At 50.8% G+C, this 19,531-nt stretch overlaps 1 protein-coding gene across 1 annotated transcript; it reads left to right on the top strand.

The window, feature by feature from the left end:
• The first annotated feature begins 1,367 nt into the window (after positions 1–1,367).
• On the top strand, positions 1,368–16,716 carry mn1b (meningioma 1b). Its single transcript, XM_029162395.3, has 2 exons — positions 1,368–5,982; positions 15,448–16,716. The coding sequence occupies exons 1-2, from the start codon at positions 2,424–2,426 to the stop codon at positions 15,651–15,653; spliced, it is 3,765 nt and encodes a 1,254-aa protein (XP_029018228.1). The 5' UTR covers positions 1,368–2,423; the 3' UTR covers positions 15,654–16,716.
• Positions 16,717–19,531: the final 2,815 nt, after the last annotated feature.

A 19,531-nucleotide genomic window follows, 5' to 3' on the forward strand; every position in this document is an offset into this window, starting at 1 on the left:
TGGTAAATGTCATCTTGGTTTCCCCCCGAAGGTACAGAGCTGTCTGACACCAGATTCCCTAAATGCCCACTGTCCACAGTGAAGGAACGATATAAAATACTGCTGTGATCTCATCAGAGTAAATATCCATTGTGTTATTTTTGCATTCCCACGTATCTTTCATTTTACATATAACGTTTAGAATCATAGAAGCACAGAAGCGCCTCTGGATTCAGACCCCTTGTGCCTTTTAAAACCATTTTAAACGCTTTTGTATCGGTCAGATCTGCACAGGAAAATCATTGTCAACGCAACTATGTCAACATTTATAAGGAATGTGGCAACGTGACACAAACAAGCAACGCCACACATGTACACAACACAAGGACACAATCGGATTTACATGAGAATCAATAAACACGTCTGGAAAATAAATGCAGGTTTGAAAACAGCACCATTGGTTGTTCTTGTTATCAATTAGTTTCAATCTCACTGTGCCATTTAGATAGATTATTACCGCTTGTTTAATCCCGCAGCTCTGTTTAACTTTACACAGGCTACTGTGATTTTACAGTTAATTAACTCATAGCGTAAATGATCCTAATTTGGCTTTAAAACGTCCCACTGTACAGACTATTAGGAGAATGCTATTGATTATCGCATACTCGTCCCAATATCGTCCACAGCGTGGAGTTCAGGCGGTCTGTTAAGGAGGATTCTTCCCGTTGGGACCCAGAGTCACGCTGGTCAGTAGGTGCGAGTTTGATTAGTCTCAGGGGATTAGGAGACTCGTTCTGTCCGCGATACACCTAATATTAGACTAATATGTTCATCTATCTTAAAATTAATATCATGCTGGCTCCGTTTTTAGCCAGCATCGAAATAAGGAGTTGTAATTATGAACCGTGCATTTACTGCAGGATTAAATGGTACGCGATAACGTCCCACCACCGGTGACTGAAACTCGTCCATCTAAAGGACAGTCCGTGTAAAAACATCACATGAACCGAAGATTGCTCGTGAATTGCGGCTCTTCTGTGCTCCCCACCTCATTAAGTGCGAGGTGTAAGAGACTTCGTGCCTACAGCGCGATGATAAAACATCAGCGTGCGTTTTATTAGAAATGCCTCGTCCTTATTGTTATGGACTCCGGTTTTGTGAAACAGAAATGTTCCAAAACGACCATTTGTGGGGAAACAATTGATCTACGAGACCGCATCCCGTTCAGATCTGCTGAGGGGTTTATGATGGATTTAACAATTTCTAAGATCTGATTTACACACAGGAGTTTACGATCTCATTGACTCCGAGGACCACCTTAAAAGCGTTTGTCCCACCCTCAAAGCTTTCCTTTGTCGCTCTGATTGGCTGAGACCTCGTGGATGGAAGAGGCTGCAGAAATGCAAAACTTGTTGCTGCCTCGTCTGGAGGCGTTGATCTCACACAGCGCCGAGCGGCAGAGCGGAGTGCGAGTGTGTCTGCGAATCGCTCCCAAGTGCGCTCAGACGACACCAGGCGAGAGTCCGTAAGCGGAGGGACGCGCGCACCGGCCACGGAACGCGTGAACACGGACTAAGGCACGGTGCGTCGCCGCAAAGCGCGTGGCCGGCGGCCGTCGGAGGATGCTGTCAAGCCGCTCCGTGGTGGTGGTGGAGTGCGGGTAGTGCGCCCCGCGCTGCCCCGGGTTCAGGTCGCGCAAACGGACGCTCCGGTTGTCCGCTGTTTGTGGACTTTCCAGCGCATTGGACTTTGGCCGCGCGCCTCATCAGGCGCAAGACTTTGGAACATTGGTGGACAATATTTGTGTGAAGGCTTTTTGTTTTGTTTTTTTGTTTTTTTGTAAAAGCGCAGAGGCAGTTTTACTGCACGACTTCAGTTGGACTGTGTTCTTCTTTCGTCAGTATGGAACCTTACACAGAAAGTCACTGTGGGACATTTAACATTGGACTATAATCATGAGTTAAGTGACAAAAATAGTTATATTCCCCGTTGATTTTCGCCTGCGCTCTCATCTGATTTGATCCGAGTGATGTGAAGAAAAGCGCGCAGAAAAAAAAACTTTGGAATATAATAGGTGGCTCGTGCAGCAAGTGAAGTAAGATTATTTTATATCTGCTCGCCTAATCAAAGACTAAAACACAAGCACCCGACCGCGTGCATAAATAAGACGGGGCCGCGGTTGACGTGCGTATTTGGAGACAGTTTGTTCCTTCTCTCCTCCGCGTCCTTGGTGAAGTTGAAAAACAAACAATTGTCTCACAACAATGAGAACTCATATGATGAGTTTTAAGAGCCAGAGTAGCTGAACAGGTTATTTAGAAGCGCCGTACAATATTTGAATCGTTTTTTTGTACATCGTCTCTTTTTGGTGAACAGACGGAAAAAACAGACTGTGTGCCGATGTCTGGCGAACTCGCCGTCATGTGGGATTGATTGCAGGGAGTATGTTTGGGCTGGAGCAGTTTGGTTCTCAGATTAATAGCAGAAACCCTGGCCAGTCAGAGAGAAACATAAACCAACCTAGGCTGAACATGGGCTCCCATTTTAAGAGCCCAGGTTTTCACGCTGCGGGGCCGCCGGGAGCCGTGGAACCCGGCATGGGCCCTTTGAGCGAGCCGCAAATGCTCGGGCTCAACATGAATATGAACGGAGAGCAGTACGGGGGCTTTCACCCGCGGGGCCACTCGGACATGCACGCAGGCAGCGGGCTCCAGGCGCAGCAGCAGCCGCAGCAACAGCAGCAGCAGCAGCAGCAGCAAGGGCCTATGCATGGATTTTTTAACAACCAGCAACCTCATCAAGGACATGCCCACGGCCACCAACCACACCCCCACCAACATCACCCTCATTTCAGTGGGACGTTTGGAGGCCCGGAGCCAGGGTCATCATGCCTGCATGGTGGCAGGCTAATGGGCTACAATAACAATGGCATGGGACCACAGCAGGGCTTTGGAGAAGGATTTGATCCTCTTGCCGAGGGACAGGCGGGAGACGGTTTCCCTCAGCAGCAGCAGCAGCAGCAGCAGCGGCCTGGTAACATGCCCGATTTTCAACATCACGGGCCTCCCAGCGGCAGCCATGCTGTCCCTGCCCCCTGTCTACCCCTGGACCAGTCACCTAACAGAGCAGCATCCTTCCACGGGCTCCCTTCCTCCTCCTCCTCCTCCTCAGAGGCTCACGGTTTGGAGCCTCGGCGGATGCCCAACCAGGGTCCTGTAGAGGGATTAGAGTATAATTTCCCAAGTGAGCCTCCATCTGGACATTTTGACGTACCTGTGTTTTCCCCATCCGAGTCAGAATCTCAGTTGCCACATTTTGGGCCGGGAAGGCCGGTTCCTAGTGGAAATTTCCCGGGGAACCCTGGCATGCCGCGGACACCAGGTATGCAGGGCATTTCCAAGGGACACCAGCCGCCGCCGCCGCAGCCCCAACAGCCTCAGCATGGAGTGTTTTTTGAGCGTTTCGGAAGTGGCCGGAAGGTGCCCGTGGGAATGGAGCCTGGGGTCAATGCGAGGCATCCCCTCATGCAGCAGCAACAACAGGCGGGCTTAATAGCTAGACAGAACTCGTGCCCCCCTGGCCTCCCCCGACCCCCTCAGGCTGAGCCCAGCTCCTCTAACCCTAACATTCTGGATGGAGGGGTTATGATGCCTGGCCAACACAACCAGTTTGAATATCCCATTCACAGACTGGAAAATAGGGGTCTGCACCCCTACGGGGACCCCATGTTTAATATGCAACAGCCAGCTCCTCCTCCCTCTCAACAGCCCCCGAATCAGAGGCTGCAACACTTTGACTCTCCTTATATGAACATGGCCAAAAGGCCTAGATTTGACTTTTCTAATGCACATGGGGGGGAGGGCTGGTGTGGTGGTATGGATAACCATCTCTCTCCCTCTGCCTACCCGGGCCTGCCTGGAGAGTTTACCCCACCTGTGAGTGAAGGCTTCCCACCGGGCCCCCTGCAGCATCCAGGGCCCGAGCAGCAGTCTCTGCAGCAGCGTCAGAACGCAGCCATGATGATAAAACAGATGGCGTCACGCAACCAGCAGCAGCGGATGAGGCAGCCCAGTTTGCAGCAGCTGGGTCACCACGGCGATGTACCTCCCGGCCCGATGGCACACGGCGGTCCGGTCGGGAGCATGCCCAACTTTGACAGGGAGAATGCCGGCAGGATGCCCAACATTGATGGACAAAACCCTCATGTAACTCAGGAGAACTCCTGGTTCCAGGGGTCCCACCCGCCAGGGGAGATGATGTCACGACGTATGGGTGGAGGAGGCAATGAATCTGGACCTCACGATATGGGGCTACAGCAGAACGGAGCCGGGATGATGTTTCGACCCGGCATGGGCATGCAGGAGCCCATGAGGATACCGGGAGACGGGCACGTCCAGGCTCTCCATTCCCCCGGCATGCACTCACAGTTCGGCAACAACATGGGCAACCTCTCACAAATGCAGTCTCCGGGAGCGGGAGCGGGGCACCCGAACGCACCGGCGGAGAGGCGGCCGGCGGACTTCCCCGCACCTCCGATGGGAGGACAGCCAAACTTCCCCTACGGGGGCGCTAACCGTCAGGGGCCGGCCCACGGCGCTCCCCAGGGGGTGAGCACCTCGCCGGGGAGCTATCCTCCCCAGCCCGAGTTCCCCGCAGGCCAGCGGTCGTCTGTGAGCAAGCTCGGCGCCCTGTCCCTCGGGAACTTCAACAAAACCAGCGCTAAAGACAGTGTGTTCGGCCAGAGCTGCCTGGCGGCCCTTTCCACGGCCTGCCAGAACATGATCGCTAGCCTAGGGGCCCCCAGTCTTAACGTAACATTCAACAAGAAGAGCCAAAACGAGGGCAAGCGAAAACTGAGCCAGACAGAGCAGGACATTAATAGCAGCACATCTAATGGGACGGGCAGTGCTGGTCCTGAATATTTTCAGAGCAGCACTTCTCAGAACAGCCAGATGTCTGGCACTGGGAATAGCGGCTCTAAGCCTGCAAGTCAAAGCCAGACGGTGCAGGGGGAAGCCAGTGCCCTCTCCCCAAACTTCAACATGGACGCTACCCCGTGCAGTGAGGGGAAGGCAGCAACAGGGAGTGGGAGAGGGAGAGGGAGGAGAAAAAGAGACAGTGGACATGTGAGCCCTGGAATTTTTTTTTCCTCTGACAATGGTAACCCTGTTGTAAGTCCAGGCCAGCAGACCCCTTCAGCTGGCGTTGGGGAGAGGGGTGGGGGCACACCTCATGAGAAGCACCTCCAATCCCCCTCTTGGGGAAAGGGAGGTGACCTAATGTTGGGGGACCAGGCCGACCTGATGTCTTCTTTGGACAGTGGTATTCAAAGTGTGGCCAAGTCTGACAGTAGCTCACCGCGAGTGGACTTTCCCGACGATGTCAGCACCCACTACGGCAACGAGGACGAGGTCTCCTCCAGCTCAGATGCGGGAGCAGCCTCGGCCAACAAGCCTAACCGCAGCCCCATGATAGCCGGCTCGCCCAAAATGCAGAGGACTGATCACGGCTTGATAAATGGACAGAAGCCCCTGAGCATGGGCATCAACAATCATACTACCTCGACACCAGACGGCTACGGACTGAGTGCTGGTGGGAGCACAGGGGCCAGTGGGGTGAGCCATCCCGGCACTCCTGGGGTGGATCAGGTACGCACTCCATCTAGCACCTCTGGCCAGGAGGAAATCCATCCTCTGGAGATCCTGCAGGCCCAGATCCAGCTACAGCGGCAGCAGTTCAGTATCTCGGAGGACCAGCCCCTGGCCATGAAGAATGGCAAAAAGAATGGCGACTGTCCCTCACAGAACGGAGACAATGAGCTGGCGAGCTGCAGCCCGGATGCTGGGAAGGCCTCAATGGGCACTATTGACCTTGACACCCTCATGGCAGAGCAGCACGCCACCTGGTACGTGCCCAGTGACAAGGCCATGATGGACGGGTCAGAGGATGACAAGACCATGGGACCCTGGGAAAAAAACAAGAGCCAAAACAACAGTAAAGAAGGTAAATGAAACACTGCAGTCATATGTAAGATTCACTTTCTGTTCATGGAGCCTCCCACACATGCAAATCAGGTTCATTAACTGATAAATTAACTTTTATTGACTCCTGTATTTATACAGAAATGCCACAGCACATACATACTTGGTAAGAAAGCTGTTTATTTAAATAGGACGTTTACATTTACATGACTTAGGAAAATAGTAAATGTATTATATAAGTGCTGACAAATATAGAACAATTGCTGTGGTGTTTTTCCCCTTTTAGATTTACACCACAAAATAATTGAACATATTTTCTAACTCTAAAATGCCATCACTTGGACAAAATCGAGCTGGCATCTCCTTTAGATTTGGAAGCTCGCCTCAGTATAGAGGCACTTCAAAAGAAGAGCTGCAGAAAAGTAAACATTTCCTGTGGTTCTTTATCTCGGTTTTCAGGGTGAACAACTACATTGAGAAGATTAATAGCTTTTTGAGGATATGCGTTTGCACAGCGGGGTTTCCCACGTCTCGTTACGTGTTTGTTTTTGTTATTACCACGGGACAATACGCAGCTGCTTCAAGTGGATTGATTTTAGATTGGCGGGGCACGATTTCTGGGATTAGATATGACGGTGAAATTAATACATTCAATTAGTTCTGGCTTTATTGTCCGTAAGAAATAGTTAATGTCGAAATATTTTGATTACATTGAGTTTACATTTCAGTTTACATATTTGCTGCTAGTTTATCTTAATTTATTATTATTATTATTATTATTATTATTATTATTATTATTATTATTATTATTATTATTATTATTATTATTATTATTATTATTATTATTATTATTATCATTTATTATATTTATGTTTAACAGTTTTAGCTGGAAGTAAATAAAGAGCACGTACTTTTATTCGAACGCCTTTTTATCGGCTCCCAGTCTAAATGCTAAACTTATTTTAGTTGCCTGCACGTTGCTCATTTGTGGATTGGTTTCTTTTTCTAAACCCTTCCTTCCATAATAATAATAATAATAATGCGTGCGATAATATGGGATTTATTTTTTTAATTGAAGTCGATAATTGAGTCTATAATTAAAGTGTAATTAAAGTCAGTTGTTTTATAATTTTATTGTTTTGTGTGCTCGTAACAGAAAACTAATTAAAAAGCATTAGTAGACGATCAAAGCATTTACGAGGTTGTATGTATTATAATATGGGTTTTTATTGTATGTATGTGTATATATATATATATATAGATATCTATATATATATATCTATATATATATCTATATATATATATATATATCTATATATATATATATATATATAGATATATATATATATATATAGACACACTTATAATTTTTGTGTTGTTTCGTATCCGTTCACTGTGACTTTTTCCAAATTATTTTAGAGCACTGGACACTGATACATTGAGTAAACGTCGTGGTTTAGCTTTTTAGCTTCGGAGACGTCTTTCATTGTATGGTTATATGACAATACGGCTAGTGTATACGTTCACGCGTAGCACCGGCGCGAGGGGAGCCTCTTTGTTCTGATCGGTGCGAGTGCAGAGAGGGGCGGGGGCGCGCATCGCGCCGGCTCTGGACTCCAGGCGCATTGTTTAGCTCCACGAGACGCAGCAGTGGGAGTTACATCGAAGGAACGCTCCAAACTTAACATGTGGACCGGTGCTCGAGGATCACAGCACCGGTCGGTCGAGTTGGAACAGGGGAATGAAAAGCAGCGCACGTGGCGAGCAGAGTTAGAATGAGCAGAACGGCCACAGTTCCCTCGTCACATGCGCGTTCTCAGTGTCTCACAGCTCCTTCAGCAGATACATGGCGAGGTCGGTGAAAGTCTAACTATTATTTTCTTTAATGTTATTTAACAAAGACAAGTACAAGAGGCAGACAATAGACAGCGGGGCTTTATGTGTCAGAAAGCTCAGTGGTGCCAGGGAGTGGTGAGTAACATGCTTATGTTTGATAATAATTAATGAGGTTTCTTTTGAGGGGGAGATCCAGCGGTGATAAGCAGCCAGTCACTCTCACCCTGTTGCATTCACAGTTTTAATTTCTCCACGCTCGATCACACATTTACCATTGCAAATGCACGACATGTATATCTGTAGGTATTTGAGCGCCAAGCAGTCCATTTCTTCTCCTTTTCTGCCTCTTCCCACTGCTTTTTTCTCCTCTCCTCTCCTCTCCCAGCCCTCCCTGCATGGACGAGGGGCATGCAGCTCCGGAGCGATCGATAGCTAGTTAGCACAAATCACGGCTCCTGACAGTTTCTCATTTGAGTGCTTCAGACAGCAAAGATGAAAAAAGGGTGGAGGTGTATTTGCGAGGGGAGGGGGATTTTGAGATTGAATCTGATGCTTAGGCTACACAGAAGGGAGCAAAATAACATAATAATTTAAGATAAGTCATAGCCCAAAATGTAGTTCCATAAGAGCCAACATCCCCTAGGCTTTTCACGCTGCAAAAAATACCCACGTCAGCCTGTCAGTCTGGTTTTAAGTCCTCAGTCTGCAGAACAGATATGTGCCATCAGGGAGATAGTGTCGGTCACGGAAATAAAATAAATAGTGCCAATTTATTTGTTCATTAGCATAAATTAAATGTTAGTTTGCCAATAAAAATCGATAGTTCAAAAACATTCCCTTATAATAAGTTAAACTAGCATTTTATCATCCGGTACGATAGAGACGCACAATGAGCCTTTGTCAGTGGGAGGCAAAGCGCTGGGGGTCAAAGGTCACATTGTGAACGGCGCCCTGGTGCATCTTCAGGAAAACCCCTCGGGGCGACGACCCCAGAGCTTCAGAGCGACAGCGGATCACTCACTGCCAGGTGTGAAGACGCCACGGGTCGCGCTTTCCCTTTTCCGCTAAGGTCCTCTAGACGCCGGCCTGTGCCGTTAACGGGCCGGTAGGCGTCGCGGCGATCGCTGGCGTGCCGCCGCCCCCGCCCCCGCGCGTCCCGGCTCCCCCTCCGCGCCCGTTAGAGGCGACGCGTGCTGCGGTAATGGCCCCCTCTGGACCCCGGGCCCGGCCCGGCCCGCTCGCTGGAGCGCGGGCTTCTCACTGAGCCGCAGCCCCACGTGCTGCTGGGAGCTCGAGGCCCGGCCTGCGGGTCCTTGTAGGCTCCGTCGCACCCTCGCGAGGAGGGAAGGAGCGGAGCTGAACCCCAGCTACTTCTCCTGTGAGGGTGTCGGTTCATATAATTTCCCCCTTTTTTATTTTTGAACTCCTCCTTTTCCTCCTCTTCTGTGTATCTCAGCCAGACCCTGTCCGTTCGTTTGGGAACCTGTGCTCAGTCTTGATAACAGGCCACCAGCGCGCGTAGGAAGTGACTCAGTTATTTTTATTTTTCACAGTTTTTACCGCATGCACTTGTGTGACTTTTCTTCTTCTTTTTTTTATCACTGGTAAAACACTTCACTGTTGACCCTGTGGAATAGCGTCACTCATCACTCTCAGTAATCAGCCCTTAAACAGCTCTAATAATGATCGAATCTCTGTCGCTCTGACTGTGACAGCTTTAAAAAAAAAAAACTAAAGCAACAACAAAAAAAAAAAGACAAAACGGGAACTTGAGTCTTATCACATCTGTTAGAAATCCACAGAAGGAGCCGCGTTGTTCTACTTCCGCCGTGGAGAACAATCCTGCGAGAGCAGCCGCCTCTGACATTTCACTACAACAACCGCACAAATTACACCAGTAATTTTGATTTCCCTTTCCTAAAAAAAGAACCAAGTGATTGGCATGTGCTTGAACGTGGTGTATGTGTGTGTGTGTGTGTGTGTGGGGGGGGGGGGTTGCGCACAGCTCGAAGCAGTCTGCGCTCTGTACCTGTCATTACAAGGTTTTTCAAATCGACTTTTTTCAACACATCTACGAAACCTCCTGTACTTCAGTAATGATAATCATTTCGATAATCACAGCAATTAGCCTTGGTAATATTGTTTCCAGAAGTCATAATTCCTCCGCAGCGCCGCGTCTGCGAGTGGACTTATTGACGGCTCCGTGGCGCGGTGCTCGTGAGCGGCGTGGGGGAGCGCGTGCGTGCGTGCCGGTGGGTGGCCGCTGGTCCGCACGCAGCGGGTGGCGAAGGACGGCTTTCTAGGCGCTGCGACTCGCTGGTGTGGATTTGTCATTGGCAGACGTAAAGTTTGATTTATTTGGACCGGGTGTCGGGCCTCGCCATCGCAGGTGTCTCGCTCGGCGGAACGCGCTCGCTTAATTCTGATGTTGGAAATGTTTAAGTGTTTACTTGACTGGTAAATAGTGGAGGAGTGAAAAATGCCTATCACTCCTTTAAAGTGTCTGGAATTCAAGTTGGGGTGTGTGCGCCTGTGCGCCTGTGCGTGTGTGTGTCTGAGCTCCTGCGAGACATTGAGCACTAGTGACAGTCAAAGGGAGCCCATTAAAGAAGCGCGCTTGTGACTGGTGAAGGGAGAAAAAGATGAACAAAGGTGTCAGGCCTTCTGCGTTGCTGGATCTTCAGCTCATCCGGTGTTTTGTTTTCCCCCGGGGGAGGGTGTGAGAATAAAATAAAACGTGCCCCAGCATGTGGTAAATATTCTGCTCGGATGCAGCGGGGGGAATGGAAAGGCTGAATCTGTTTGGGAGTTTGAAATGGTGGCCGTCCACCGTCACGCTGAACCACTGCCAGAGGCCCAACAAAGCGCCCGAAAAGCGTCCCGGGCTCTGCTGTGTGTGTGTGTGTGTGTGTGTGTGTGTGTGTGTGTGTGTGTGTGTGTGTGTGTGTGTGTGTGTGTGTGTGTGTGTGTGTGTGTGTCTGTGTGTGTGTGTCTGTGTGTGTCTGTGTGTGTCTGTGTGTGTCTGTGTGTTCAGGGGTGCAGATGTTGTCACGCCGCCAGCGGCGGTTATGTTTTTCGCCGTACAGGTAGTCGTCAGACGGCTTTAATTTGTATTGAGAAATTGACAAATGAGTTATGACACCGGAGCTGCGTCTCTCGGGAGACAGGAGAACAGAGTGATGGAGTGAAGGAGAAAGTTAGAGGGATAGAAGTTGTTTTTCAGGGAACATCTGCAGTTGTGCTCATGAAGCCAGCGCCTGGTAACAGCTACCTGACTATTTGCATTTATGGAAAAGCGAGTCGCTCGATTGCGAATGCCTTTCCATCTGTTTCATGCTTCGTGGCTGTTGTTCATTTCTGTGCGTGTACGTGGGAGTTGTGCGATCTTATTTACCTTCGTCGATATGTCCCACCCTTTAAAAGTGGATCGGGCCTTAACCACACAGTCACATCCCAACGATCCACGCTTCAATGCAGACCCCAAAACCTGCCACCGTTTTCACCTTTTGCGCTTGACCTCTTTGCACAGAGATGTGTGAACAAAATAGAGACAGTGAAGTAGATCAATATGTCACCAAGTTGGATGACATGTTGGACGGGTCCTGGACATGGTAGTGAGTTATGAACGTGGCACTAAATCACTTCCCTTGTTCTGATTTGTGTCTGGTTTCCTAAGCACTTCTTGTGGCCGGTGTGTGTGTGTGTGTGTGTGTGTGTGTCTGTGTGTGTGTGTGTGTGTTGCTGGAGAGAAGGTAACGAACGCTGGGGGCAATGCCTGCACGGGCAAGTTTTTCTTTTCTTTTTTCTGTTTTTTTTTCTTCTTCTTCCTTTCTTTATGTTGCAGACCAGAGAACAGTGAGGAAATTCAAGCCAAAATAACCCCTGTGCCCTCGCCTGAGAAACGTGCCCCCTGCTCCCCAAAGATATCCTCCCTGCTCTGAGGGAAAGGTCATAGGAGCTGGATGGAGATGGGGGGGGGGGGGTGGTTGTGGGGAGCCTCACGTGCCCCCCCTCCCCCACCCCCACACACCCTGCAGCACAGGGTACCTGGAGTGAGACTCAGTGAGGCTACTTCACACAGATGATGTTGTTAGGTTTTTATGAGCGTCTTAATTATCTCTGATCACTTTTTTTTTTTGGCAACAAGCTGCACGCGCTGTCACTGCTGTAAAACTGTGAGGAGACATAAAGACATAAACTATAAGGTGTTGCGTTTCAGCCGGCTGGCTCTTTTTCGGCTCCGTCTCCCTCCTGGGGCCCCCCTTTCCTCTCAAAACAGACCCTTTTTCTCTCTGTGGATTATTGTGATGGCTGTTTAGTGCTGACAAAGACAGAGTCCTCGCACAAGGCCATAGTGCTAGTTGTTATGCTAAAGGAATCTGACCTGATGTCACACACTGTCACAGGAGCGCGGGGCTTTGGGTGTTTTTGTCAGCCGGCGCAGCGCTGCGATTGGGCCGGTTTGTGTTGAGGGAGGACGGGGTCGCGCCCTCTGGAGCGCGGGGTCAAAGGTGAAGTGTTGTCATGGAAGTATAGAGGTTGGGACAGAAAGGGCAGAGGCCTGGCGCGTTGGGATTCCGGGGCCTGGGAAATCAATGTGACGGCTGTGAGGGACCAAAGAGACGCCTGGTGGAGTCAGAACCCTCGCACTTTGTGTGTTGTGTTGTGTTTCACTCAGCTCCACTTACATTACAAACCCCATCATTTTATTTGAGCTTTTAGGATTCATTTAAAACAATCGTTTGCAGGCTGCAGCGCTGGAGAGGCGCTGGCAAGCGCCGTCAGTCTACCGGCAGCCATTGTTTACCTCGCAGCGCTGATTCCGGCGTGTCGGGTGTGTGCGGCGCGACACGGAAAACCCGTGTCAGGCCGTCAGCTCGCAGACACATTGGTGTCATCCAGACAAGCGGAGCTGCGCGCCGCGCCGCGCTCCCCCGTCTTCGCGGCATCCGAAGCTCGACTCTCTGTAAATCGTCTCTGGCTGTGCCTGCGAGACAGCTCCCAAAACCCCGCTGCTATGTGCGAACGTGTTCTTGTGAGCGGGCGAGGGAGAGAGAGAGAGAGAGAGAGAGAGAGAGAGAGAGAGAGAGAGAGAGAGAGAGAGAGAGAGAGAGAGAGAGAGAGAGAGAGAGAGAGAGAGAGCGCGAGCATCATCAGCAGACACTAAATAACAAAGTACGGCACTTGGGGTGAGAAATATAGCAATATAAGTGCATCACATTAAATTCAGTATTTACTTAACACATCACTGTGGTAATCTTCTCTGGCTGTAATGTGGTTAAGGATATTTAGGTGTAGTTGTGGCTCGGCGCAGCTGCTCGCGCAGTTACTGTTCGCGTTTTATTAGGTATTTTCCCCCCTCGCTTGTTGATGCTAAGCACTCGCTCCCCTCAGATGAATAGGCCATTATTGAGATATTACCGTGGATATGAATTCCGCGTTAGTCAATGAAGCAGCCATAACAAGATGGATCTTATTAAAAAAAAAAAAAAAGATTTCCCTGCTTGTAAAATGTCATGGTGATTTGGGATTTTGGACTTGTGTGATGTAGAATTTCACACCGCCGTTTCCACCCTCGCGCTGCCGTGGGAGGCTGATGCTCACGATTTAAGTGTGGCGCCTTGATTTTTTCCATGAAAGTCGCCCCCGAATCATCCCCACCACCCCCACCCCCCGTGGGCAGCACTGGGATATTGTGATGCCGGGGCGGTCAGGAGTTTGGCTCCCATTACGGGCTGTGACTGGATTTTTATTTGTAGGTTCTTTATACTGCGCGAGCTCACGTCTTGTTTTGCATTGTCTGTGCAGTACATCTGGGCTGTGTGTGTGTGTGTGTGTGTGTGTGTGTGTGTGTGTGTGTGTGTGTGTGTGTGTGTGTGTGTGTGTGTGTGTGTGTGTGTGTGTGTGTGTGTGTGTGTGTGTTTATGCATGCATGTCCATATGCATGCGGCCGTGTGCATGGAGGGGCTGCTGTGTGCGTGGCGGCGGCGCTTGGCGTGTTGTGTGTTTTTGGCTGTGCGTGTTGTCAGTTTGCTGTGTGTCAGCAGTGAGCCAGGGGAACGCTTGGCTGCCTATTCAGGCCGGTGCGGACCCTGCTGTGCCCAGCTAGCATGAGCTGCTGGCGGGTGCTGGAGGGCACAGCGCTGGGGATGGGGGGGGGGGGGGGGGGTACTGGCAGGGGGTTGGGGATCTGCCATGCTGAGGTGTATGACTGGACCCTCTGGCAAATGTTAGATCTTGTCACCACCAACATTGCACTAATCCCCCCACCCCCACCCCCACCTACAGCGTGTCTGTTGTCCTCGGGAGGGCGATGGAGAAAGTGAGAAATCTGCACCGACCGACAACCAGAGAGGCGAATGAAAAAAAGGCTCTGGCTCCGTGACCTTTTACCAAATCTGCCCGCTTTTCCATTCCAGTGGTCGCAGCCCAGACAAACCGGGGGTGGGGGGGGGGGTCTGCCTCGCTGCCTGCCTGTCCTAGCCGCCCGGCTCGGCCTTTTGTTAACACTACGCCGCCGCTGCCTCTGGGTTCCTGGAAGCAGGAACGCGAGAACAGCCAGCGAAACCGAATGCAAACGGCCCAAAAGCCGAGGCGCACGGGGGGAACCGGGCCACAGGAGGCCTCTGTGCCCGGATGGGGCGTCCACCTCGGCCCGTCAGAGCCGCCTTCGGCCCGTGGCTCGTCCCGGTCGCCGGCGCCGCGCGGCAAACGAGGGGACGTGAGAACGACCAGACCCGTCTTGAGCGAGGGAGATGTAGCATCTTCACACGCCCAGTCTCTCTGTGCTGTGGGGCTCACCTGCAGGCGGAACCCAGAGCACCCGCTGCAGCGCCCTCCGTCACGTTTTCCCAGTTGCTGTGGTTCTCCGGCTCCCTCTCGCATGTGCGTTCCTTCCCAGCGGCCTCCCGTCAGGTGAAGCGCGGCTCCGAGCTCTTATGTATAGTTCAGCCCCGCGCGTCAATCTTCTCCCTTGACTAATTCCTCGCGTTACGCGGCGCCGGGTAATTTTTCTCCATGTGAGGCATGCATCTGAGGCGTCAGCATTACCGCCGCGCCAGAGCAGATTTTTTTTTTTCCGCGCGACGTGTAATCAACCTGTATATGGATTTTCTGGACGCGTGGTGCGGCCATTTAATATGTCCCCGCGCTTCGGTGACACGGGGTCGATGCGGTGGCGCGGCCATTATGGCAATAAATTGGGTCAAGCAGGGTTAAAGGCCGGTTCTCCCGGTGTCCTTTGACCCCCCTGAGCCGAGGTCGCGCAGGAGCGATCCAGATTTGCACGCCCGACCAAGAGCAAATGGATGCAAATGTATGTTTGTGTTGTCACGTGCGTATATCAGATATGACTGTGAGGAGAGGAAGCCATGCTTTACGGCCTCCTTTTCAGGTTGTATTGATGGGTGGTGGTGGTGGTGGTGGGGGGGATCGGGATGGTGTGGAATTAATTTCACAGTGCAGATTTAGAGTGGGATGTGAAAATGACACTGGTTTAATTATAAGTGGGTATTTTAAATGGTTCATCTGGATCAGAGAATGCCAGTTGCTCGAAGTTGTTTTTCCATCTTTCGGTCTTAATTAACCTTTTTCCTCTCTCTCTCTCTCTCTCTCTCTCTCCCTCCCTCTCTCTTTTTCCGCTTGTCTGCAGAAGCGGAACTGTCCCAGACCAAGGCTGGGGCGCCGGGGCCCGGAGGAGGCGGGAGCAGCGGCGGGAACCACCTGCAGTGCCTGTCCGTCCACTGCACCGACGAGCTGGGGGACAGCAAGGGCCGCGGGGGGCCCGTCTCGTCCTGGCGCTCGCTCCACTCCGACATCTCCAACCGGTTCGGGACGTTCGTGGCGGCACTGACTTGAGCGGGGAGCAGGCCCGGCGCGGGGGAGGGGACGGGGCGGGGGGGTCGGAGACAGAGACTCGCGACAAGGACGACGGGGGAGAGTCGATGAGGCAGCGGCCGACGAGCCGCCTTCGCCTGTTCAGGGAGAGAAAGACGCTAGACACACACGCCAACACACACCGACGCCCTCGCTCACCCACACGCCACACGCAAATACCATGCTTTTTTTTTTTTCCATACATGCAGTCACACTTGAGGACACTTTCTCACACACTGCTGGACAATACGGTGCAGGCTCCACTCAACCAACGCCCGCATCTGGAAAACCTCAAATCAACATCATTTTTTTTTTTTTACTTTTTATTTTATTTTATTTGTTGAAGAAAAATAACAACATGGCAAAGGAGGAGAACACGAACCCGGAGGAGGCAGAAGACGCGGTTCAGTTGCCATTGGCTGTGATTGTATACGCCTGCCCCCAAAACCCAATTTATAGAGTCCCCTAATCCACACAGAGGGATTTCTCCAACATGTTGACACACGTCTTGATGTGATGAGCAGGCGAAGAGATGGAGAAGAAGGGCGATTATGCATGAATGTACTATATGATGTTTTCCATCTTTAGCAAGAAAAATTATAACATTTACCAGTTGCTGCTCTTAATCATGTAAGATTTGTTGTAGTTCCCGGTTTTCCTCTCTCCTCTTCATCGACCTTATTGCGTAGCTCTCAACCACGCGTGTACAATCCAGCCAATGGGAACTGAAAGCAGAGGTTGGGAGATTGTTTGTTTAATAAGGGAATAGAAAAAAAAGACTATTGGTATTGCACATGTATTATAAGAGAAAATTTGCTGTGTGTTAGGCAATCTTGTAATCTTTAAATAAAGCTTCTGTTGAATTTGAATCTCTGAAACGATAGATGGAGGACTGTGACGGCAACTTACGAACAGACTTTGTTTTGTTTTTTGTTTTCTTTTTTAATAATATGTAAAGTGCAGTCGTCTGTTTTCCTGCATATTGTATATATCTGTATATGTTTTATTGAGTAACTAAATAACAATAAATATGATGTTAAAGGTGGCGCTCGCTTTTATTCTTTTGTACCCTGAAATACAGGATTCGTCAAAGCTGCAAATCTAAAATTAAAAAACTAGTCAATCAAAAATTGGTATTCAGTGCACGGTGTGAGGCGTCCATAAAGCTTTCTATTCAAGGAATAGCCAATACAGAATAGTGTGTACCCTGAGGATCACCGCTGAATTGTAGAGGTGTCTACAGTATATTCCAAGTGACAGATATGACAGGGATGTTGTGAAGTGATGCAGACTACCTGACAAGCATGCAGGAACCTGCGCCACGTTAAAGCCAGCAGCGTCGACATGAGCGGTGCACAAAAACGGGGCTTCCTGGTGGATTAGGCAGCCGGGACCATTAATTCCACGTGCAGCTGTGTGCGCTTTATCCATGACATTTGCTCCGGTCCTGCTTTTTTAAGTCTGCCTTCGTGCTGCTGTTTTCCCTCATCTTCACTGTTGTGTCTTGCTACCCAACCCCCCCCTCCCACAACACACACACACACACACCTCTTCCCACTCCCCAGGCCCTCTTTGGCTCACCTGCTCTTTATTGGCCATCTGCATGGATGCTTAATGCTAATCAATAACTCCCCTGTGTGCCAGCTCTGAGGTGGAGACGTCAATGCTACCTAACAGGGTTAGTGATCAACCTGCATCACTGCTGTCTAGTACACACACACACACACAGACTGAGGCTCCCTGCAGGACCCTGTCTGTGTTACTCGGGTCTGTTTGTGCTTGCTGCTGTACCCTGCGCCTGCTGTGGCCGCCGTGGACCGCCGAGCCTGAGGAGGATGTGATGCACGGAGGGCTGCAGCGTTGGCAAACAGCAGAGGCTGCTTGTAGAGGCTGTCATGTCGCTGGAGAGAGTCTGTTTAAGAAAGGAGAAGTAAACGCCGATTACACTGCTACAGATCCTCTGTCGGCTTTCACCACTCAGTCGGTTAAACAGCTCAGGTTAGTCTCCACCAGTCAGTGAGTTTTCCTGTTTCACATCTGTCACATTTCTACTGTGCTGTACTTATTGAACTGTATCGTACAAAAGGGCAACCGGTTCACAGTCACCTGTGATACTGGCTTGACCAGTATTCGCTGATGGCAGTGACGCATCTGCTAGGGACACGTTTAATTGAAGGCAACACAATGCAAACTATGTGTTTTGCAGAGTTCAGTCAGTTCTCAGGTGCGAAGGTGCCGCAGTAACCATGGTGTGTGCACGCCAGCACGCTGCAGCGGCACCACACTACCGGCCTGGCTGGTTCGGCCGACCTTTCGCAACGCGGGGCAACTTGTGCGCACATGTCCCCGATACGCACGGACAGCGAGCGAATGCGAGGTGACTGCCACCCAGCAGTCCTGCCACACGCGCCCCTGCTCTTCAGGGAACCGAACCGAGGGAGTGGGAATGTCAACGTCGCTGGAGCCACATGCCACGCGGGACAAAGCGGCCGAGAGGCCTGGCGAGGTTGGCTCCAGCCGAGATGTATGGCGCTGGACGCTCCCCTCAATGGGCTCCGCTGCGTGGCGGCCATGTTGGGGGAACTCTGTGGTCGCCTGAGAACTGGTGTGTTTCCCAGCCAACGTGCATCTGAAGAATAACAATTTCACGAGCCATGAAGGCCGTCCACGGAGCCGTGGGGGCTGTGGCCAGAAAGCTCGGCCAAACACTTCCCTCTCATGCAGCTTTCTATGTACTCCTATAAATACATCTCCTATTTGTATAGAGGCGATATGCATCTTTGGGAAAATACCACAATGTTGACATAAGAGCACCCTCTACACCCCGCTCTTCCCCCCTCTGAACCCCCCCCCCCCCCCCCCCCCCCTCGTTCTCTTTTTCTACCCCTTGCTGAACCTTTCACTGCTTGAGAGAGAGACAGAGAAAGCAAGAGAGAGAGAGAGAGAGAGAGAGAGAGAGAAGGAGCAGAAATGGAGGGAGACGAGGAGTAAAAGAAGTGTCTCCTAGAGGCCTCCACGGTCTTTAAGCCACTATGGTATCCACCAGAGCCCTCACATACACTCTGCCTCCAAAGGGCTTTTGTCCTGTAAAGAGGGGGTCTGGCTAAATTGGGGGTGCTTGTGGATTGGCGGGTGGGATTGGGCTCGGTGTAGTATATTTGGCTCCCACGTCTCCATCACTGGAATGGTGAGGGTTTTTTTAGGGAACTGAGAGGTGGGGTGTGAAGAGGCAAAGGTGGTTCTGTGTTTTTTTTCCTTTGGGGTGGGGGAGTTTGGACGTCTTCCAAAGAGTGCCTTTTTGCTTTCAAAGAAAGCCCCACTTGTGTAAATGTGCTCTTTGTCCCTTGGCCTATTGTTTGAATAGCATTGTGGACTTTTTGTGGGAAGCTCACAGGGGCTTGGGGGCCTTGGGGGCCAAGGGTTCTGAGCGGGGAGCTGCCTGAATAGCTCGGACCCAGGACGACAGAGCTGTGGAAACACCAAGGTAATGTTCAGACGTTGCGGCGGGTTCGCCGGGACAGAGACAAACTCCGACATACGAGGCGCTTGTCGAAGTCTAGCTCCGTTGCCGCACGAACGCGAGCATGTGTTTAAAGATAATTCACCGATGTGGAGTTAATTGAATAAACACAAGCAGGGATCACAGCGGCTCTCGCTCTTTGTAGTCTCCTGCTCGGGGTAGAAACAATATGAGAACAGCCTGCCTCCCTCCCCCTGTAAAGGGATTTGGTGATAGAGCCGAGCGTCTCCGGTCCCTCGCTGCAGCCAATTCATGACTTCCATCTGTCCTCGCGCTCAAAAGATGCCAGCAGGTGGAAGACAGGCCCGGACCATTTGCATATCGGGCCCGTTTATTCTAC

The sequence above is a fragment of the Betta splendens genome, chromosome 9, assembly GCF_900634795.4.
Source record: "Betta splendens chromosome 9, fBetSpl5.4, whole genome shotgun sequence".
NCBI lineage: Eukaryota > Metazoa > Chordata > Actinopteri > Anabantiformes > Osphronemidae > Betta > Betta splendens.